General features: G+C 40.1%; 1 protein-coding gene across 1 annotated transcript in view; it reads right to left on the bottom strand.

The window, feature by feature from the left end:
* adamts16 (ADAM metallopeptidase with thrombospondin type 1 motif, 16) overlaps positions 1 to 23,465 on the bottom strand; it is a 53,993-nt gene that overhangs the window by 14,092 nt on the left and 16,436 nt on the right. Inside the window, exons 4-17 of the mRNA XM_079641316.1 lie at positions 22,972 to 23,338; positions 19,011 to 19,213; positions 17,028 to 17,111; positions 15,971 to 16,130; positions 14,229 to 14,334; positions 13,646 to 13,783; positions 10,518 to 10,671; positions 8,391 to 8,486; positions 5,288 to 5,436; positions 3,921 to 4,093; positions 3,678 to 3,808; positions 3,016 to 3,139; positions 2,603 to 2,847; positions 1,524 to 1,659 (exon numbers count right to left, since the gene is read on the bottom strand). Coding sequence (XP_079497442.1) covers positions 1,524 to 1,659; positions 2,603 to 2,847; positions 3,016 to 3,139; positions 3,678 to 3,808; positions 3,921 to 4,093; positions 5,288 to 5,436; positions 8,391 to 8,486; positions 10,518 to 10,671; positions 13,646 to 13,783; positions 14,229 to 14,334; positions 15,971 to 16,130; positions 17,028 to 17,111; positions 19,011 to 19,213; positions 22,972 to 23,338 — 2,266 coding nt within the window. The remainder of the gene's footprint in view (positions 1 to 1,523; positions 1,660 to 2,602; positions 2,848 to 3,015; positions 3,140 to 3,677; positions 3,809 to 3,920; positions 4,094 to 5,287; positions 5,437 to 8,390; positions 8,487 to 10,517; positions 10,672 to 13,645; positions 13,784 to 14,228; positions 14,335 to 15,970; positions 16,131 to 17,027; positions 17,112 to 19,010; positions 19,214 to 22,971; positions 23,339 to 23,465) is intronic.

Here is a 23,465-nt window from a genome sequence, read left to right as displayed (position 1 = left end):
AGTTATGGAGAATTGAATGACAGATTGTTGGCAGTTGTTTAGCATTGTTTGGCAGTATAAAAAAACAGTGTTACTGAGCTTGAAGGCGAACATTTGACCTCGGAAACTACAGTTTGACAAAACAAGGTATTTGGAACAAAAGTTGTTGTTTAAGTCATAGTGTGTCAAGCTACTTGTCAGGATGCTATCAAATGTTGGCAAATAATACACCGGCAATATGTGACCTGCTTTCACACCAGTACTCAAATACATTTTAGTTAGTTAAAGACATTTAAAGAAAAATGTTTCTTTTCACCACACCTTATTCTGCATGTGTGATGTGCAAAGAAAAACATGTGTCTACTGTATGACAACAACAACACATAACATTAACATTAATTAACTTTATTCTTTTAGTTACTTTTCAGGCTAATAAAGAACATAAATATATAAATACATTTATTTAGTTTTGATGATTTCTGGCCTGCATCTAGATCTGAAAGTGTCGTTGTGAGAAACATGAATCCTAGCCTCACATATCACCTGGTTGGTATTTGGCCTAAGGCATGGTCAATCTGCACATCCTAACTCATTGGGGTCAGTTAGTCAGTCACACTCTTTAATAAAGCAAACGACCCCCATTCCACCATGGTCTACAATCAGGACACAAAGAGGTGGAGGTGGTTAGGGTGGACTGCAACAGACCAGGGTGGGGAACTTTAACCTGTAGTGTCAATCAATAGGGGCTCTACACTGGGGGCTTTGTTCACACACATGAAGGCAAGCAAAAGCACACACACACAAATACACCATGCACATACAAGCACACACTTTCAGGTTTACATACCACTGACTTACAGCCCCAATTCACTATGCCATACAATAACTTTGCAAAAGTGTTGGTGTGTGAGTCTTTGTCTATGAGTCTAGTGTATGTGTGTGTGCTAGTTAGCATAGCCTCAGGTTGGACAAAGGCCACTGGTTGAAGTCGTGTGTGTGTGTGTGTGTGTGTGTGTGTGTGTGTGTGTGTGTGTGTGTGTGTGTGTGTGTGTGTGTGTGTGTGTGTGTGTGTGTGTGTGTGTGTGTGTGTGTGTGTGTGTGTGTGTGTGTGTGTGTGTGTGTGTGTGTGTGTGTGTGTGTGTGTGTGTGTGTGTGCAGGTCACCAGTAGCACAAGAAAAGGTCCCACCACAAGAGCTATGATGTCCCCTCAGTAATGATGGGAACGCTCCTCTCTCCATTTAACCTGCAGCTAAAAGCCTTATTACAGATCAGAGAGGTCAGACTGAGCTTTAGATGCTTCCCCTGATTGAAGATCTAAAGAGGATCTGATCTTTTTGTATTCCAGCAATATAATATTTGAATTGTATCTATGTAAAAACACTTTAAAAAGTAACATATTTCGACAACAATTTTATGCAAAAAGGAAGATGAAAGAGACTCTCCACAATTTGAATACACCTATTATTGCAGCTTGGAAAACCACATTTCGACTTGATGTTCAGTGTAATATGATAAAGCAGCTAAATTATAGCTTAAGTCTTACCTCCGGCACAAGTTGCTGAGCATTGGGAGCGTATGATGGCCCATGTATAATTGTGTTTGATGTGGTGCCTTTTCTCATCAGCTTTCTTCAGAGTGTATTCCCAACGTACACCAGGATTCCAGCCCTGCAACAAGATCTACAGGAGAAAGAATGGGGAGGCAAAAGGATCAAGCACAGCAAAAGTAGCAAAAATATGAAGACACAAGTAATCATGGGAATTTAAGAAAGTTAGTCACAAAGTAATGAAAGACGAAAAAGGAAGGGTTTTGGATAATAGGAGGCCCTATTATGCTTCTTGGATTTTCCATTTCCTGTTGTGTGTTATATCGTTTTTTGTGCATGTAAATGGTCTGAAAAGGCTAAATTCCCAAATTTCTCTCCAGAGGGGGCTTCTCCCCCTTACGGCCCGTCCACACGGCAGCGTGCATTGAAGCTTCAACACTTCTGCTCATTCACTTTGAATGGGGTGACGCCACGCTTTGCCGAACTGCATTGTGAGAGTGTCGCTTCGCTTTGCTCGCTTCAAAAGTTGAGTAAAGTTCAACTTTTGAAGCTTCGACGGAAGCGTCAGCCAATTAAATCATATGCCAGTACAAGCTATAGCCAATCAAACCGCGTGCTTGTGTGTCCGGGGTTGGAGAGGTTGTTGTTCGAGCTTCAGACACGCCCGCCGGCAAGCTTCGACGCTGCGTTACACTCCCCCCACCTGAAACTCCTAGATTGGACACTTTTGTTTACTTCCGTAACAAAATGACATCACTATGTTAGACTCATGCTTCTATTGGCAAGCCCTCTAACACATTGTACATGATAGGCTAAGGGGCGGGACATCTTTAAGCAGTTGGCCAATCACAACAGAGCCAGCCAGCTAACCAATCAGAGTGGACTGGGCTCTGGTTTCAGACAGAGGGTGAAAAGAAGTGCTGCAGCACAGACAGTATAAACATTAAGACATTTTTGAACATTAAAGCATGTTAACATGTCTCACTAGAAAGTACAAAATACAAAAATGAACCTAACAATTTGCATAAAATTTCCCCAAAGTAAAAACAGTTATTTTGTGTCCAGCGATGCCTTACCTCTATGACTAGTGTATCATTAGTGGGTCCGGTTGATATGAGGCTCTCGGGTCTGTTGTAGGGTCTCTTGTATTCAAAAATGGCTCCAGCAATGGGATGTCTGCCTGGCCAGTCTACCGTCCAGTGCCCGTTCAGGTAGTAGCGTCTCTGAGTGTCCCTCACAGCCAGATAGGAGCTGGATGTATTCTGCTCCATCACACGGATACTCCGAGCTCCTGCTGGTATGGTTACCACCCCATAATACTCTGAAAAGATTGCAAAAATATGAATAAGTGCAAGCATTTTGTAGCTGTGTATGAGCTTTAAAATGTTAAAAGGCACGCAAATACAGTTGGGATAAGCAAACAAATCAGTAGCCTTTAAAATATTTCCCCTGAAAACCAATGAACTGAACAATTCAACTACATACTTACGGTTGGTATAATGCTGCTTTGTGTACTGTCCTTTGAAGATCTTGCAGGTGGAGTTGTCTCCTTGACACACACCACAAGCATCAGGCACAGCTGTGGAGCCCAAAACACGGTCACAGCCCACTCTCTGTAGAAGAAAAAACATCATTGAATTTCACCAACAAAAAAATGTATCCGTCAAAACTACCATCCCTCATGTGGTCAACATCTTACAAATTAACAGCGAGGATGTCCATTGATGTTACACTTAGATTTTATAGCTCAACTTCAAAGACTGAATGATAACATCTTCAAAAAAATTACTAACTCCACAACACTTTGAAATCCTTCTTCAGTCAAACCTGCTAATGTCTGTCTATCCTGAAACCCATTTTTATAGACTTTTGTTTTATGTCCAACATTATTTTATTGGTATGTTGTAAAAATAAACATTTTCATTCATCTTTTGTTTACTATGTTTTTGCGTTCTATGTATTTTTGTTAAAATGTTACTGTCCCACTTCAATCCATAGACTCTATCAGTGGGGCCCTATTGTTTGGCTTTCTGTTGTTATTTTGCGTTGGGATATCCTGCTTTGGGTTTGCTTTGTTTCTTGAAGCACCTGCAAAGACTGTTTTTAGAAGGTTAACAGAAAGTTAATATTGTAATTACTTGAAAACATTACCTCACACAGTCCGTCAATACAGACATTAGATCTGTCCTGTGAGCAGAGAGTCCCATCTTTGACTTTGCTGGCCAGGGCGAAGAAGAAATCATAGCCTTCAGCAAAGCAGTACAGCTTACAGACATCTTGATCTGGGAGGAGAGAAAATAACCACAGGGGCCAACAAGCAAATCATTTGTAAAACTCTCTCCCAGACTTTCTCTTTACCGTTTAAAATCTTTATTGGAGTCATTTTTGTCTCACCATCCACTCTGGTGTACGGCCTCCAGCTGTAGTACCATCCTCTGAACTGTTTGCCATTGAATTCTGCGCACTGCTGTGCTCTGTAGTCGGTGGTGTTGTGGGGACAATCCTCAGTGTTGCAGAGTTTGTATGACTTGGAGGAGCCCTCACAGAACTTCCCTCCATATGAAGGTCTGCAGTGACGGACTGAATTAGTTGCCATTCTGTGTACCAGCATGACTAGGTGAGTGTGCTCTTCAGTATATGTATGACTGTGCCTTTGTGAGGGCTTCTCCAATCACAGGTGTATATCCCCAGGCTAGGTTCCTCAAAATCCCTTCCATGGGACAATTACACCTTCTATAAGCCCTCTAATCACATTGTCACTTATCTCTTTCTCGTTCTCAGATTCCTCCCTTTATATCTCTGCATTTCATCTTTCGCTTTTCTAATCCTTCCTCTGTCATCTCCTAACACCAACTCCCGCCAACCCTCCTTTCCCTCTCTCCCCTTGCCTGTCTTTGTCTCTTCATTTCCCTCCACCACCATATCTCTCTCTTTCTCCTGAATCACTCTCTGTCTAATTTAACCTGCCACTTGTCAGGATCTTGGCATAACATGATAAAGAGGAGGCCCCAGCATGTGGGATAGGGCCCCCTTTCTGACTGGCAGAGCAAATCATCCTGAGTGACTGATGAGTAGGGGGACTAAGTGTACAGATAAGTGATGAAGCCGCAGACCCATGTGAGTTATCTTCCCATGTGTGAATATACTGTTGGCCTTGAGTCAAGCAATTACAATTTGCACAGACTATTTCTGTACGGAAATATGGACACTCAGTTTGTCCTGAAAATGACAGAAGAACATAGTGATTCAAATTGTTTTGAACAACAAGTCAAAACTCACCTTTAGAGGTGGGCTTTACGTTTATTTTCAAATCTTTGACTATATATATTTGAACATGGAGAACACTCCAGGAAGGCACTGCGCTCAGGTTTTGCTTGCTGGAAACATTGTGTTACTCTTGCAAAATGTATACATTGTCAATTTTACATTTCTTCTTAAATTACATACAGATAAAAACAAATAAATGTATACATAAAAGAAAAAAGCAAACTCCAACGTGTACATTTGTGAACTTAAGATGCGCCTGCTAAGCTAAGCTAAGCTAAGCTAAGCTAAACTAAGCTCCATAACAAGTTACTTACTGTACACTAACATGAGAGTGCTAATAACACTCTTATCCAACCCTCTAACTTATCTAAAGGCATTTCAAAAATGTGAAACTATTCCCAAAACTGATATTTACATGTTTTAAGCCACGCTCATCCCTGCTAACATGCACTGCTATACGTTTGTTTGTGACCATTGTTCCTGTGTGTCTCTACCTGGGGTTGTTGCACTGCCTCTCTCGATAAGTGACTCCGCTCTCACAGCTTCGTGAGCAGGAAGACCAGGACGACCACTCTGACCAGTGGCCATGCTGAGGCCTCGGGCCCTCGTCACCCTGTTTAACACACTGGCCCCTACGACACCACTGGAGAAACAGAGAGAGGAATCATGAGTGAAAGAGAGGGGAGGCGTGCAAATAGCAAAGTGTCAAATACGTGTAAAAAACTTAAAGACAAGACCATGCATTTTATCTTCTTTACAATGACGCTCTGTCTAACAATGCAAGGTCTGTAAGATGTAGCTTTTAGGTTTAACAGTATAAAAGGTTGTGGCACAGTCCTGTTCACATACAGTACTCACAATCCATCAGTGAATCTTCAGTTGTCTTGCTGTTTGGACAGCTTCTACCTTTAGCTGTCATCAACTAGAATTAACTAAGCTAAGCCAAACACGCAACTGAAATGTGGAAAAACGGTCTCATACCTGACAAGGATACTCTCCTACTGGGAAAGTCTGTCATATTTGCTTGTCATGTTGACCTACACTGTATTTAATATTTGCTTTTTCCTCCCAACTTTCCTTTTTACTTTATAAGAGCAGTAAAAGTAACAAAACGAAAGCATAAAACCGGTTCAAGAATTGTTGCCACAAATCACTGTAATGTTTCTTCACCGCTAAAAACATCTTGTAAAATGGTTGTTCTAAAACAGACGATGAATCATCTGCAAAAGTATTGAAATTATAACTACTTTAAGGCTAGGGTATCAGTTTATCTGTGACTTAAAAATGACCTCAATTGAACCAGAACTGGCAGATTTGTGTGTGTTTCAAAAATGTTTTTTAGTTTGGTGAGGCAAAATTCTCCTGGCAATCTGATCTATGGAGTGTTGAGAGATCTACGTAAACAAAATAAGAAGCTCAGCAATAATAACCAGCTGCTTCATCTTACCCTGCAGAGAGGAGCTTCATTGGGGTCATAACGACCTCCTCAGATAGCACCCCCCTCTGCACAGGCTCCTCCAGCTTGTCTTGACAGTTTACGTCACAAGTTGATGAGGTGCTACGGGAAGCTCATCTTTACGTTTCTGAATCAAGTTATTGAGTGCATGTGCCACAAAAAAGACTGAGCTATTAACCAATCACATAAAAAAAAAAAAAAGATTCATTACTCACCTCCAAATCCCTACATTTAATTTGAGACAACTCAGCAGAATCTAGACTTACTTAAAGCAACATTATGTCACAAGCTCATCCCTGGAGGAAAATAAACTGGATTTGTAAATTGAGAAGATGACATCAGTCACAATATACCCAGTCCAGTTTGCCTTTGAGTAATCTAACCTTTGCAAGCACACAAACACACACTGTACACACACAACGCAGTGCATTAGTATAGATAGGGTGGCAAATATTCCACTGTTCTTGTTTTTACTTTGTGCTTATGCCTGCCATGAGACAGACGTTTGCGTACACCCTTACGCACACCCCTCCAACTAATCTTGTGGCCCTTGACTAAGAACTAGAACAGCTGATTTCCCCTCAGTTTCCCCCTGCGGCTGAGTGCCACGGATTCCTAAGTGAGCCTGTCATTGTTTGTGTTCGGTTAATTGTCCCGTGGAGGGAGAGGGCGGGATTAAACCATCAACTTCAATATATTGAGAAGCAAATGTGGATGATGGGCTGTCATGGGAGGGAGGGTAAGAGCAAGAGCGAGCCTTTGGGGGAGAATCATCTTGAAAGAAGTAAGGAAAGAAACAAAGAATAAATAAAGAGCACAGATTGCTTTCTGGCCTGAGCCCCAATGGCTTATTTTTGCCACGTCAGCAACAAACCAATTGCAGCTGCTCCCTGAGGTAAAATAATGAAGGGAGAGTGTGGTAGACTATCAAAAAAAAAAGATATTCTACTGACACTGCACTCAAATGAACCCACATCTAAAACATTACAAAACTCTTTGTTCACAAGTTGATTTATTAGTCTGCATGGGAACAAAGATCTTGGTGTGTAAAAAGAGGCAGTTTAAGAAGTGCAGCGTCACTCACTGTTCAAGGCCTTTTGTTTCGAAATAGCCAAGCTAAGTGGTATAATCTGCACTACATAATACTAAAGCCCTCAATAAATGCTGCTTTTATAATAGCATCTCCATTAATTTTGCCTGTTCACCTTATAAAATACTGTCACGCTTTGTCATGTGTAATTAAATCACCCTGAGGTCGGTGGTATCCCTTTGAGGAGGAATCTATGCGATGGTTTGTGTGTGAGACTTTTTTAACAAGCTCTATCCCTCACATACTAAATGTCACACAGCTGATAATACTAAGCAGGGTGGTGAAAAAAAGCTGGAACAACTGATGCCTTAAAGCCGAAAATCCATTAAATTAACTTATTTCATTGTTCTTTTGTAGACCAGTTCGTTAATTCTGTGCTGGGAATTTGCAAGCTGTCACTTCTAATGTTTTTTTGAATTGTGTTATTGGGCATATTTTCTACACAACTGCAAAGAAATGTTTATGAGTGGCTCTTTTTTGCTTCCTTTCATGTGTGGATTTATTTGTTAAGATGTTGCCATGGAGTGTGTGATGGCAACAGTCAAGAAAAAAACACATGGTGTCCTCTTTTGACAAAACAGGCGTATAAACTGCAACCTTAATTTGGCTCCTTTGGCTAAAACAGAACAAAGGTTATCTCAGTGATGGTATGATTAAAGGGCAAAGCTACCCCCTGGATATATCACGCATTATTTACATGATTCATAACATCCTAACGAAAGGGGTTTCTAGCTGCTGTAAATGTCTCTATGACCCATCAAATATTCTTAAAGCGAATATTTGATGGAATGAATGGGTTCTTCTGCCAGTCAAAGGGTGCCACTCTTGAAGTAAAAAAGCTTGTGTACCAATCTCACAGAACCCCCCCCCCACACACACACACACACACACACACACACACACACACACACACACACACACACACACACACACACACACACACACACACACACACACACACACACACACACACACACACACACACACACACACACACACACACACACACACACACACACACACACACACACACACACACACGTTGAGTCACCATATCGGGGCCGCAGGCAGAGCCTTCAGCTGCTGGCATGAATTTCGTCTCACACTTCCTCCCAACACGGTGGCACCACAGAGCCTTGCAGATATCCTGGAACAACAAACGCAAGGAGTTACACTTTACTTCTAATGTACTGCTGTTTACAAAGCCAACAATGGGATAGATAATAAATGATGATAACATTGTTATTTTGCCATATGAGGGCTATTATAACATGATGGAAAACTTGCTAACAATTAGATTGTCTGAATAATGATCTTCTGGCACGCTATCAGTGTGAAGCAACCCCAAAATATGTATGCTTCAGTAGCTAGGATAACAACACTTTATTGTCTCACAGGCCATGCATCACTGATATTAAAACATGAACATCTACACTTCTGCAGAAACTAAAACAGCTGCTGTCCGTATCTTCATACATGTTCCTTGCCTAAGATACAGCTAATCTTATGGTCAGAAAAAGTTAAACCTGCACAGGATATAAACAGATATACTGGTAGGTAGTGATTTGCATTAACAGGACACAAATGACTTAACAAACTTGACATGCTTCAAACATTCTGAAGGGACCGGCTGGTTTCCCTGTTCACATCGCCTGAGAAACATGGCCTTCTGCTTTCTAACATGTCCAGTCTATTACTATCCGAATGACTATATCAGATTTTGACAACTCAGTGCAGATGTTGACAGGCACCTTGGCCTCAGCTTGTTGCTGCCAAGAGCCACCATGGAATTCATCCCAAAGCCTATTTGTCCAGCTGTTTAGCTTGCTCAGGCCTGTTGTAGCAGTACAAATGGCAGAAAGGGACAGGGAAAAGAGTAAGTGAGTGATGGAAGGATAAGACAGAGAGAGATGATGGACACAGTGAGACTGAAACTGAGCTAAAGAGAGAAACAGGAAAAACCACACACACACACCTCAGAGAGTATAATTTGGCTCCTCAGGCAGTACCGTATCTTGACAAGGCCTGCCAAAAGGTTTCGGGAAATATGAATTCATTGCACGATGAATTGCACCGTTGAGGACAATTCTCGTGGTGTTGTTTTCTTGTGTAACAAGTGTCTGGAAAGTCGGTGAGTGTGATTGTTGCTTGGGGATTTCTGGGTCCTGAGCACCTTGCTGCAGGTGCAAGACCAAAGATAGTGCATAGACTGAAAACAAAACCACGAGGGAGCAATTCTCAGGTATCTTGAAATTATACTTGGATGTTTCAATGTTTAGATGAGAAAGCTAAGTAGAATAACGTGTGCTCGTCATGGGTTTAAATCCAGGTAGTAATCTCTGTGGTATTTTGAAAGCTTCTTTCCCAAACTGTTTCCACCATCAATAAAACAGAAAACCTCAAAAGTATTGTTTTCGAGGAGAAAGAAGAAGAAGAAGACAAAAAACGTATCTGTCTTCTTGCCAGTCCTGTCCCATTCACCAACTTGCAACAATTAATAAATAAACAGGAGATGTGGAGTTTTTCAGCAGAACTATTGTGTGCCATGGTCCTTTTTTGGAAGGTCAGGTGCATCTCAAGGTGAGGTTCAGCTGGGTAACATGTTTGGGCCCATGAAGATCTCAAATTCAGATGCAAGAACACCAATACTTGAAGAACACCAGACTTTACAGTGCCAACAAACATTGGAGTAATCTAAACCCTATCTGGACTCAGTCAGGGTATATCAACCAATAACATCAGCCGCAATGAGACAATGGGAGAGCAAAAAGGAGCGATTCCCATTGGCAATGCTCCAGTGTATATTTAGTCATCCATCCCAGTGAGCATTTCATGGGCAGCATTATAACCCTCACTGTTTATATTGTGTGTGAGAGAGAGAGGGAGTACCATACTCATGCATGTCTGTCTGTGTGTATTCACATGAGGGAATGCAATCCTAATCAGTTGCTCTTTTCCTTCCTCTTCCCTTTATTCTTCTACATCATTCCCACCATCCCGCTCTCAATTTCATTCTCTACTTTTTCCGAAGAAACAATTTCCATAACATAGTTTTAAACTAATTAAGAAGCACTGACTTTCAGTGGATTGGCTGAGAAACCCCCCCACAGGGAATTCAAACACAGCATGGAAGTTTTTAAATAGTTATTGGTCACATTTCAGTCAAAATCTACTTTACCTTCTTAAAGTCGAGGGTGCAAAGTTTGGCCTTCTCCCCAAATTGCCATTTACACTGTGTATCAGCATCGTAGAGCTCGCCAGGCAACTTCTCAGGGTATCGATACTCCTTGATTGCTCTGGGTTCATCTGATAAGCACAAGGCCTGGGCGGAACTGGAGGAGAAGAGGAGAATAAAATAAACAGTCATGGAAAAGTAGGCGAACAAAAGGAGAGATAAGAAGAAATCAGAGAAACAAGGACAAAACGGAAGAAAGTTGGGGTAATTTTGGTCAGTGTGGACAGGAAAGGAAAGTAGGGAAACATATAAAGCAGATTTCATCATTAATCTAATATACAACATCTGTGCAAACACAAACAGTCATTCACCCACATGAGCTAAATGTAAGGTAGCTGATACTTAAGGTTCCATGCTGTGCACATAGACATTTCACAACAGGGAGCATCAATACGTGAAGCTCCATTGTTTCCCACTGTGGAGAGTGCTGACAAGTATTGCCATGGTAACAAAAAAAGTTGCCAAACTTAAAACCTGAGAGTAAGGGTTTTAATGCATCACAGGCTCAATTATGACATGTCAGACATAAAAAATCCCTGCCCATATTGCTCAAATCCTAATACCAGCAGGGGTTTTCAATGTTAGGTGATATCACTGGTTACTCTACGGAGATGGTTTACAGTTTATACACTGCAGTTGGGGGAATATACTGTAATACAACAATATGGTGGAAAGGCATGAAAAGGCAAAATATCTTGGAAACGTTCATAGTGCTAGTGAGTGGTCATGATTGCTTTAGCAGATTATAAGTGGGTGTGTGTGTGTGTGTGTGTGTGTGTGTGTGTGTGTGTGTGTGTGTGTGTGTGTGTGTGTGTGTGTGTGTGTGTGTGTGTGTGTGTGTGTGTGTGTGTGTGTGTGTGTGTGTGTGTGTGTGTGTGTGTGTGTGTGTGTGTGTGATATTCAATTTCTTTATGGGTCCTATGGGTCTACACAAAACAATGGCGATTCTACAAGCGCAACATTCTGATATTCTATATTATACACTTAATAATGTCTCTGTAAAATACATTATATTTACAGTGCACATATCTGCAGGCACCAAAGTAAGGTCCATGGGACATTGGGAGAGCATGCATTCAGGCAAACAATACATGCTCCATGTAGCTCGGAGCAGATTGCTGTCAGAGAAGCAGCAGCTTTTTGTAAAGTGTGTACTCTGAAAGGTTGGATCAAAATGTTTTAACAACATTTAGCACTTTAAGCCATGATAATCATCAGCTGGTTATAATAAAAATAGTTACAAATTATATAAACAAGAAAAGTAACTATTCCCTGCGGGTATATCCTATCCTATCGTTTTAGGCCAAGCAATGTGACTCGTAGCCCTCACATAAAATGGCAAACAGCTTTTTTTTACAGCTCTGTTTTGGTTCAGATTTTGTTCAGAAGCAAGATATGAAGTTTTTAATCTGTACATTTTAGAGATGACAGATGAACACAGAGTTAGCTACTTTTCTTACGTAGCCAGGCTAGCAGTTTCCTCCTGTTTTCAGTGTTAGGCCTTGCTAAGCTAACCACTTAAGAGCTCAAACTTGCAAGAGACATAAAAGACAAAAGCTGAAAAACACAGAGATATCTCCACAGAATTTGGCCATGATGTGACCAATGGGCCAAAATGTGTCCTCTGTGGCATGGCTGACCGTGGGAAAAGAAATGGGAGCTCAAGAGAATCTTCTAACTGTTATGCATCACTGGCTTTCTGATGGGATTCAATGGTGCTCACAAAACAAAAACAACTTCAAGTGGCTTTGAAGGGGATTTTGCTTCCCCTGCCATGAGAGTTGTCCATCCATTTTAGACATGACAAAGAGCAGCGATAAAGACTCTGACTATACATAGCCTACAGCATTGGCCCAGTCCTCTCTGCCATAGCTGACTGAGGAGAGGCAGACTTAAAGTGAGTGTGATGTAAACTCTGTTAATTCCTCCTCCATTGCAGATTAAGGTAGAGACATTAGAGAGTCTGTTAACTCAACAAGACACATTTAGCCAAATACATTTCAATATCATAACATTCTGTTGATTGCAATTAGGAAAATGTACAGCATTTCAGTATTTTTCTTTTCTTTTATCATTCAGGGATTGTACAGGGAGACGACCCCTGGTTGTGTCAGTGGTGCAGAGATCCCCTCCACGTGGCCTCAGGGGTTGATGGGAGTTTAATATAAGGCTGACAGGTCTAACAAGGGTGAGGTCACCGCAGCTCTAATAACTCAGCGAGGAAATACACTGTCTGTCTCCACCACTCTGAGAGGGGAGACCTGACAGTTCAGTTAACACACTGGTAAATTTAGTGGCGGGCACTGGTTCTAAACTATCTGGTTTCAAGCACACACTCACATGCACAGACACATAGTAACATGGCCAGACACATGGACGCTATGTCTGTGTAGCTTGTTTTCCTCACTTGGATGAGCAGGTTGAATGCATGGAAATGCATTTATTGCACAAACACACACTTACAAGACTTTGTCCCTCAAACAGGTTTACTCTCATGTACACAGACACATAAAACATACAGTATGAAGTCTGTAAAACAACACCTCCAGGAAAAAGCAGCACCACATATCACTGTGTTGCCATGTCAGCTATATATTCCAGACTCCCATATATACAGCCTGCTTGTCCTTCCTTTTCAAAAGTAAAGCAAGTCCTGTAATAGTTTTAACATAAGAGCAGTTTTTCCCTTGCTACTCTTTGGATAAGAGCAGTGTTTGTAACTGATATGTCTGCTGCAGACATGTTTTTTCTACAACACATGTTCATCTTTCAGGAACACATGTTAAATAATATCAACACAATGCAAATTAAAAGTGGCTAGTTGCTAGGAGGGACTATTGGTTTAATCATTTTCTTTGAATGATTTGGCCTAATGTCTTTGTTGCATGAGCACTTAAGATAGGCTGGCATGAGGATAACTCATTACATTAATGTGCCATATGTAAGTGATGGAGATCTTTTGAGTGATACCCATACATGTAATGATTAACAATAAATGCTTCTTGAAATATTGTTATATTCTTCAAGCACTACAATAAAAGCATAGCAGTAATAGAATAGTGTCTGCTTACTTGAGGAAGCGGCTGAGGTACTGGCGGCTGCACGCAGACCATGAGAAGATACCATTGTGCCCAGCTAATGTTGGAGACATTATGTTACCTTCGGACTTCTTACAAACGTTCCCTTCACCATCATGGACCATTCCAAAACTGGGGAGTGGAAAAAAGGTGCAAATTATTTGTGTGTACAAGTGAAAATGCTCCATGAAATACATAAACATTTTCAATATTATTGAATCAAACCTTAAAAGACAGTTAGCCCACACAACATTAGCACAACATTGCATTACTATGGTTTTTTTACACACAGAGATAAAAAAAACTTAAAATACATAACATGTTTGATTGAAATGTAAATTGTAAGCAATGCATGGCACAGGATTATCTTCAGGTGGGGTTAAAAAATGCCATAACAATTGTTGAACATTCGATATTGTGCCTCGTTCTTTTTTCACTTGTGTTTGTTTTTAAGCTGTTGGGAGAGGGAGACAAAGTGGAGTGGTACTAAACAAACCAGGGACATTTTGGTTTACGCCTTAAATTACCAGCACTTATTTGTAAACATGCACTCGTGAGAGGGATAGAAAACTCTTACTTGTGTCCAGATTCATGTGCAATGGTGAATGCTAGGCCCAGGCCTGTGTCCTCATTAATGGTACAGCTCCGGTACTTGCTGCACATCCCACTTATTGGAGCAAAACCTGCAAAACCAGAGATGCAATTAGATAAACTTATTTCAAGATGAATTGTTGTTTTCTGGACTCAGTCCTGAAATGTGTTACTCCAACAAGATTCTCTCAAATTGGAAGCACAAATTCACTCATAAGAGATGACTGGGTTTAAACCCCTCCATATGGTCACGTATTCGTCTCCTGGAAACATTCCTAGATCCCCTGCACCTTTCCATTATCTTTAAAGCATTTTTTATCTGTCTTCACTTCTTACTCATTCTCTATTAAACCCACGTTAACTATTTAGCTCCCTTTATGCCTTTCTCTTTGCAATCTCCTTCTGTGTCTTATCCAGATTGTATCCACACAGACACATGACCGCACGTACGTACGCACACACACACGCACATATACACGGCACCCTTGGCTCTGTATCAAAAAGGATAATACCCAACGGGGCCTCCCTTAATGTTTTTGTCTCTGTGTCTCAGTGAGAGTTTAGCCTTATGTTTTGTTATTTTATGGCTCAAAGTCATTCTCCAGAAAGCGTAAACCCCCTAAAGTTATGTTCTCATGTACATACGTTGCTAATGTGAATAATGACATTAAACACAAGCATGCAGATTGACTGTGAGAACTGCTATTTATTTTGTTTGTGTCAGGAAAGAGGTCGATCATTGATATTTTGAATTATGGAGAAAAACATTGAGGGAAGGGGCTGTAATGCAAATAAACTGGGTTAAACTGACTGGTAGCTGGAATGGTCAATTTGCCTTGAACCTTTGGGAGAACTAACTATTTTTTGAATGTACACACACAGAAAGACACACAGACCTTTGAACTGGGCTTTCATAGCAATGATTAGAGCTAATGCTAGCCTCACTTTGACACTTTGAAGTCAAAACACAAGCTTGGGGTTTGAAGCCGGTGTGTGCTTCACATTATGTGTATGTGCTTGTGTGTGTTTCTCTGGGACACACAATGGACGTTTTTTCTCACAGTGAGGAAGACAACAATGTGTTCGCATTGTCATTATTACAAACAAGCTGTTGTTAGTGTGTTAGATGGTTAACACTCAATGACTGAGAGTGTGTTCGTGTTCAAAGTAGCTGTGTCTGGTCTGTACAGTTAAAGGGCACTTTTTCAAATTATTTAAGTGAAAACATTAGCATTAGTCTTATTTACTGACTTTATGGTTAATATTCCTCTGGTCTTGCATTTATCCAGATATAAATGTGTTTGTGAATCAGATTTGACCTTTCTGTATTGTTTTTTATGGTCACAACAGTAATATTTTATTGTCTTGTGCTGTAAAACATATAGGTTTTCACCTCAGTGTATACAGTACAGTGGTTGATACTGTGGAGTTTTAAACATCTGAAAGCTGCAGTTTTTGTAAACATCTGGTTTAGCTTATGTGACTCTAGGTGTGACACCGTGTGACAGAGGACAGGGACAACTTCCCAGAGAAGGACAGACAGCAAGAGCAAATGGCATACTTCTAAAAAGACCAAGGAACAAAAACAGAATAGGGATATAGCATATATGTGACTTTGTTAAGATAGTCACAACCAACCCTTGTCACTTAAGCATTTAAATCAGCAATACCCTTTTAGGCATTTTGTAACTACAGAATCTACTTCTAAATGTTGAGGATGAAGCCTACCAAGAGTGTCACAGGGTTCATTCTTCCAAGAGCAGATGTCGAGTCCCGTGAGGAGGATGGCGTGGTCGTGGTGTCGGCCCTCCCTGCCTCCCAGGGTGGACTGCCAGTGGCAGAAGCTGTTCAGTGTGTGGTCTGCATGGTGGTTGATCACCAAGCCATCCTGTGAGATAAGGAGATAAGAGGAAGCAAAAAGAGAGACACTGTTGCATTATGGTTGAATCTGAGAGCATGTTAGTCTTCTTCATTAAAAATGAGAAACATGTCAAAGAGAAGACAATGTGATTACATTCATTGAGATTTTTTATGCCAGATTATTGCCTGCTTTATAAATTCAATAACCAAACTCTTTTGAGATCTAGGAAGATTTGAGAGAATACACTTATCAGATAAGAGTTTCTGCTACAAAGACAAACATCTGTGACCTTATTGCCATTTTTCACATTCCTCCCGCTGATAATTTGCTCTTAAGTTAGATAAAATCTATTAACATCACAGGTGGATGGAAACTAGAATCCCTTCTCCGGCCCTGCTTGACTCTTTGTCTTTGACCCTGCCCCACCTGTTTCTCTCTGCTTCTCTCCCTCTCCTTTCTTTTCTCTTGCACTCACGCTGTCTTTCTTTCCATCTCCCGCTCTGAGAGAATTTCCCTCCTATATCGGGCAAAGATCCAAGGAAATGCACATCCTATAATTAACCACTGTAAAAGTCCTTAGTAGTTGGGACGACCCCGGGAAAATATCTGAGAGGCAAAGTGATCTGGACCTTCAGGCATAAAAACAAATAAACAAATGAACCATTTTTTTGCAGTTTTTTGTGCTTTGCATTCCTTTCGTGTCTGAAGCTCCAACATGAACACAGCTAACAGAGAGAGAAACACACTGTTATTAGTGTTTTTGAAGTCCCTTTAACTGGATACACACAAATCCTTTCATGTGAGCATTTTTCAAACCTTTCCAATCTGCAAAACCATTTAAAAATGCAGCAATGCAATTCAGTGATTCCTTATTGACATACGTATTAAGGTATTCACCTAACCAACATGCATTGTGATGCTTACCTGGTCTTCGTCCAAAAGCACAAGGCCAACGATCACTATGTTGATGTTCCCCCCAATCGTACCATCTTTGAAGAGACTGGAAACCTAGGAAGCAGGTAAAAATACATTATTACATATTATTAACACAATAGTCTGATAAAACTCTTTCATCCATCTATTGCATCATGAAAGTCAGAAAGATCACTTTTGCAGTTTTTTATCAAAATATTACTCACGAAAATGACAACTGTTAAAATACCATTGCCATGACCTTATGATGACTTTTAATTGGCACTTACTAGCATCCTATTTCACTTGTCAATGTATTTTTAAAGATTTTTAACTTACAACTACTTCAAAAAGTTGCGGAGGACCAGGGTTCGAATCCGGCCCAGGACCATTTGCCATATCATTCCTTCAACACTGTCACTACAATAAAGGCACAAGTGACCCAAACAACCCTGGGCTAAAAATAACTACGGACATTTTTATCAATTTCATCAAGGTTATTGTCAACATATTAAGTCCTGAAATTGATACTTTTGTTCGGATGACCAATAAGTTCTTGCACCAATTAGACACATGCAATAGAGACATCTGTGTCAAGTGCATAAGACAACACACATTCCTGTAGAAAAAAACCACACACATCTCTTTTGATGGTATCGCTATGACAGCCATAACTGCTGTTTTCAATTGAGCTTCTTGCACTAAAACGGATATCTGACCATTAATCAACACTTTGGGCTTTGAAGGTAGACTCCTGATCCTTTGCGCTTGTTCGCTCTCTATCGTTCTCCCTGTGAATACCTCAGGTGCCACTCGCTAAGCCCTTTCGCCCCCCCTTCAAGAACACTCTCATTCATTCCTTATGTTCCTGATGTTTGGTCTTCCACTGCGCTGACGCATGAGAAGACACATGGCTGTGGTTTGTTCCCAAATTCAGGCAGAACTCAGAGGTCAAAGAGGCAATCAAAAGCACTTACTTAAACTAAACTCTCATGCTACACTGCTGTTTGACAGAGCTCCACATTTGTAAAATTCAACACATAGATTAAATCACTTTGTTTTCATTGCCTTATAGAAACAATCACCAGTTTCCATAGAGCTTCAGTGTTGTGTGCTATATCATGTACGGTGTGTTACATTTGTAATCAACGCTTTTGAAGTCTTTCCACTCTGCTGCGAAGAAAACATAAATCCATGCAAAGGCTGGAAACGCACATCATATTGAATTTTTCACAAATATTAAATAACCTTTAAAGACCCAGCTGACAGGTGGGGTAGGGGGATGGGTGTTTTCTGTGAAACTCCATACTACAGTTAGGTGACTCCTCTGAGGCGGGCCGTTACTGCTCCAGCTTGGTTTCTACTACAGGGAACTGTGTTTTCAAAATAGACGGATTATCTTTGGATTTGTCAATCACTCATTAAGTAGCCAAACGAGCGTGACGGAATTTGCTTTCAGATCAGCTGAGAAGGATGGGTGGACACTTTGAGCGTCATGGCGATGATCTCACTGAGATATCACTTTCATGTTTTTATATGTGCTTCTCATAAGGGAGAGTGGAAGTCACTACACTCTAAGATATGGCAAACTTTAAATCTCTTTATGCATTGCTTCCACATAATTTTACGCCAATGTCTTAACATGCTAAATAATGACAATGTTGAAGACAGACCAACTAAAACCGCTATTTAATCCAGTCATCAAGATGTTTGATACTTGGATATATGCAAGGGTCTTCTTTTTTGTGTAAAGATTGCATTTTGTAAAGAAGACATGAGGTATACAGTAGAAAAAACACATCTTATATTACATTTGTTATTTATAAACATAAGATTAAGTCCACCATGCAAGCATCTCATGCTGTTCTCGTTGAATACTAGCTAAATGCTAAAATCAGCAGGCCAATAATCTAACGGATATATTACACCGCCAATATAGTTTAAACTTTAAACTCATGATGTGTAACATTCTACATATAATTATGTTTCCCTCACCATATTGAGCACAGTGAGAACATATGTGGTAATGTTCTCGTGGCCGTGGTTGTCCATCATCTTCTTGTCCACCACCACCAGCGTCTCCACATTGAGCTTCTCATTACCCTTGTTCTTCATTAGCACTGCTCTTTTGCTCCTCGGGGTGAAGATGTACTCATCTGGAAGGGTGAAGACATCCTCTTCTGGAGGCTTGGGCATGTCTGAATAGAACAGAATAAAGGATAAACGGAGTGAACTTATTAACCTTTTTTTCAACAAAAGAAAGGGTGTGGAAACTTAAGAAGAAACTGAAAGGTTTTGTTGGAGAAAAGAAAACATGGCTTCAGAATGTTGAAGAAACAAACGTATGTACAGTTTGGTGAGTTGTAAGTGATTGATGAAAGAAAAAACAATAGTGCATATAATAGCAAGTTAATAGCAATAATTACGTCCATTAAAAAAATATACAACCCTTCCTTCCCACAGCTAATTATATGTTGTGCAATATTTGAAATAAACCTATTGCCACTAGCCAAATTTCATGTGAGTGTTAACCAGTGTTTCTGGAAAGTAGCTGATAAACATTGTGGATGATTAACTATACTCTTTCTTTCAAGAACTGATGTCATATTTAAACTGTAAACTGAGATTTTTTTCTGATGTTGACTCTGGCAGTCTGAGTGTTATGCTACCACTAAGTAAAGTGTGAAACCACAGAATGGCTGTGCATTAGCAACAGCTAGAGCAAGTCACATTTTCTAATGTGCAATTTGAAAGCCATAATTGACATTACATTATGAAAAGCAAATCCATTGGGCTGTCAGTGTAGTCATCAAACAGATATTTGAGCAATTTCATATAATGTCGACATAGCACTATGTAATGATGGACAAGGGCCAATTCTTGATTCATTATGATGGTAAATGAATGTATTGACCTTTATCCGTTTTAATCTGATTTGCAAATGTATTAATAAAGGTACATTTGGGTGGGGCCCAACATTATGTCAGTTCGTCAAAGATAAGATAAGCATTTTAACTGTAAAGTAAAGCTGTATTAAAAGGAAAATGTTTTTAATCACATGAATTTAAAATGGTGGCATATTGGTACAACTTATCAGTGCTTTAAGTAAAATGTGACTTAAACAAACACACTTAGAGTTATCCTAACGTCAAATGACCCCATCAACCCTGTGTTTAATTCTCCTTTTGAAGCTGGGTTGGATTTGGGAAACATGTCTCACATCCATACTCACTTCTACACTTTGACATGAGGTCATACAAGTCAAAGCAAAGCGCAGCCTAAAACTATTTTAGCTTGTGAGATTATCGCCTCAAATCTTCACCTCTGTTTCCAGGTTATCAAAACCTTCACTGTCTGGCTATGATAAACTAAAAAGGCTAGAACGTTTGCTTACATAGCAGAGAGCAGGTGAGCAACCACAGTGCCTTTTTGACTGAAACATGGCACAGGTGTTCAGTGATGTCATCCTATGGGAATGTAAACACCAGAGTGTTTTCGCAGGGGACAGACAGCTGGGTTCTGCAGGGAAATGGTGGTGGTACCAGTCCAATCCCTGCCTATGCTTTCTTTCAAATGACCCCTGTGACACCGGCAATGTTAACTGATCCTGGGTTGATTCCATGAGAGCAAACATTTGTCACAGTGTAAAGTGAGTATAAAACATTTCCCTTAACCTTTCCCAGGTCATGTCAGTAATGTCACCGAACATGTCGATACAGATTGAGATAATCTTCTTAAGAGGAAGCATTTGTCACCATGTGAAATACAACCTGCTTTCTAGCATCAGGATCTATTTTAGAAGAAACGTATCAAATATGTTGTTTTGCTGTTGTGTTCAAAGGTTACATAATGTTCTCAGTTATCAAATTAAGTGATGAGTAAAAAATGTGGTCAGCTCTAGAAGAGTAGCATTGCCGGTTTTATAAACCAATCTCTGGTTAAGTTAAAAACACAAATCTTGTTTTCTCTCTTTAACACAACAGGGGTTACTACTGAGTGTGTTGCTTTGAATGTGTAGATATTAGGGATGTAACGATATACCGAATATCGCGGTATCGCGGTAAATACATTTCCCAATACCGTCGTGAGACTGACAAAATCTACCGCGATTTTTAAAAAATAATAATTTTAAAAAAATATTTTTTTTTTTTAAACACTTTTTTTTTTTAAACCTTTATTTAACCAGGTGGTCCCATTGAGATCATCGATCTCTTTTTCAAGAGAGACCTGTCCAACATGGCAGCAAGTAGGTTACAACATGAAAATAAAACAACAGATAACACAAAAGGACATCGTATTTACAGGGCTACATTTACACACCTAGAGACATTGACAAGTACCAACCATATAGTTATATCTCGCCATGTCAATAAGCCTGGCGTTAGACTTTTTCGCTGTCCGTCATTTTGACAGACAGGATCGTAAAATATCCGTCATAATCCCGTATTACCCGTCGGGTCTGAACAGTTCACGATAGAGCATGCTCGTGAACTGTCAACGGGGGGTGGGGGGGGGGCGGTGTTATGCCGTGTGTGCATGCACCTCGCGGGACGCGCACAGCGTGAAGCAAAACCTCCCAGACATGTATTGATCTGTACGGCAAAGTACGGTTTGGGAACTATATCATTTCCTTTTGGAGGGCATGCATAACACGGCATAACACCAGAGCCTCGCTGCGGGGAAACGTTGGCGCTGTTCCGAGTTTGTTCTAATCTGTCAAAATGACAGACTGCTTTCAGATTTTTCCGTCATTGTTAAATAAAATATTCGGTTAACGCGACCACTGGTGTCCCAGCAACATCAGTACCAAGCGAGAGAGTTGTTTCCAGAGCAGGGGATATTGTAAATGCCCAAACACCCCAGCTTATAAATACCTGGAAATGTGGACATTCTCATATTCCTAAAAACCTGTCTGATGATGCTGAGTGAGTGACTAGTGAGTTTGAGTTGAGTTACTTGAAAAACTAAAGTGAAACTTGATTTATTTTATTGCAGGGTCTGATTATTAAATGTCCTTGTTTATTTGTGAGATGCAGTGGCATAAAGAAAATGCTTACTTCGTTGGGTAGTACCAGTAGGTACAAAAACACTGGTTTTCTTGTTCCAGTCTGTTACTGTCACTTTGTTTTTGACACTTTAAAATACTGCTATCCTACAAAAAGGCTGTAAAAATCAGATTTATTATGTAATAAAGAAATATTTTCCGAATAAAAAAATGTTTTATTGAAAAAAAAAAATTTATGATTTTTTTTTTCTTCCCTTTATTATTCAATATCGCGATAAATACCGTACCGTGGACTTGTTATCGCGATATTATCGTACCGTGAGTTTTTGGTATCGTTACATCCCTAGTAGATATATTATTATATTGGAAGTAATGGCAATAACATTCTTATCGCAACATACGTATATATGCCGTGTGTTATTCCCTCACACCAACCAACCACAAAGTCAGAAGTATGACCAATAGCACATTTAAATGCAAATGTCAACAAATACAATTATTATCAAATGTCAACCTTTTTTGACAGTCTGTTCTCATTAACACAGTATGTGATGTGATAATTTCTTCAAAATGTGGCTTAACTTCTTTAAGTTCAAACCACTAATTTGGTTATATCTTGAAATTGAACAATATTTTGACAATGCCTTAAATGTGCAATGTGAGACGTATGTCCATGTGGGAACATTCTTTAAGTGTCAAATGTTAACCACTTCCATTGGAGGGATTGAAAAAGGCAAATATGACTAGCGGTACATCACAATTTTTTGTGTTTAAGCAAGGTTTGTGTTTTACTTCTCTCAATAATTGCACACACCCATTTTATTATGTAAATAAAAAGCTTAAGAAATGTGCATTACTTAAACTCTGTCAGCAAGTTTACTTTATATATGCATGAAAGGCAGTTGCAACATGTGGATTAGAATAGAATTAGAAGAAATTGCCCTTACATACATTTCTTCCGTCTCCCACAGAAGTGTTGCCTGTTCTTCTCCCCATGTCTGTAGTCACTGTGATGATGATGCTCCATTTGGTCTCCGTCACTGATGTCACTTTGCTGATCATCATGGACCGGGTTGTAGGTGGGATCTGTCTGTGGGTTTGTGGATCTTTTGGTGACAAAGTGTGATTTGTGATAAGTTGAGTCTGGGGATCTCTTCTGTAGCACCCGAGGGTCATGACCTCTGTGCTCTGTTCGATCACTCTTGTAGAGGATGTGTGGCTGGTGACTGGAGGGTGCAGTAAAGTTCTCTCTCTGGATGAGGCTGCGGGAAACGGGTCTCAGGAAGTAGTCTGCATCCTTTGTTCTGATCAAACCTGACTACAGGCAAAACAGAAAGTGCTATTAGCTTTACAGCACCCTTGGGAAAAATAAAACATGCTCTATTTTGCAAAAGTGTATAATTCTTGACCCTCATTTTTATACCTTTTCCCTCAGCCTTTATTCG

This window comes from Notothenia rossii, assembly GCF_949606895.1.
Source record: "Notothenia rossii genome assembly, chromosome: 7".
Lineage (NCBI taxonomy): Eukaryota > Metazoa > Chordata > Actinopteri > Perciformes > Nototheniidae > Notothenia > Notothenia rossii.
The sequence above is the reverse complement of the archived record's forward strand: the minus strand, read 5'-3'. Positions and strand labels throughout refer to the sequence as shown.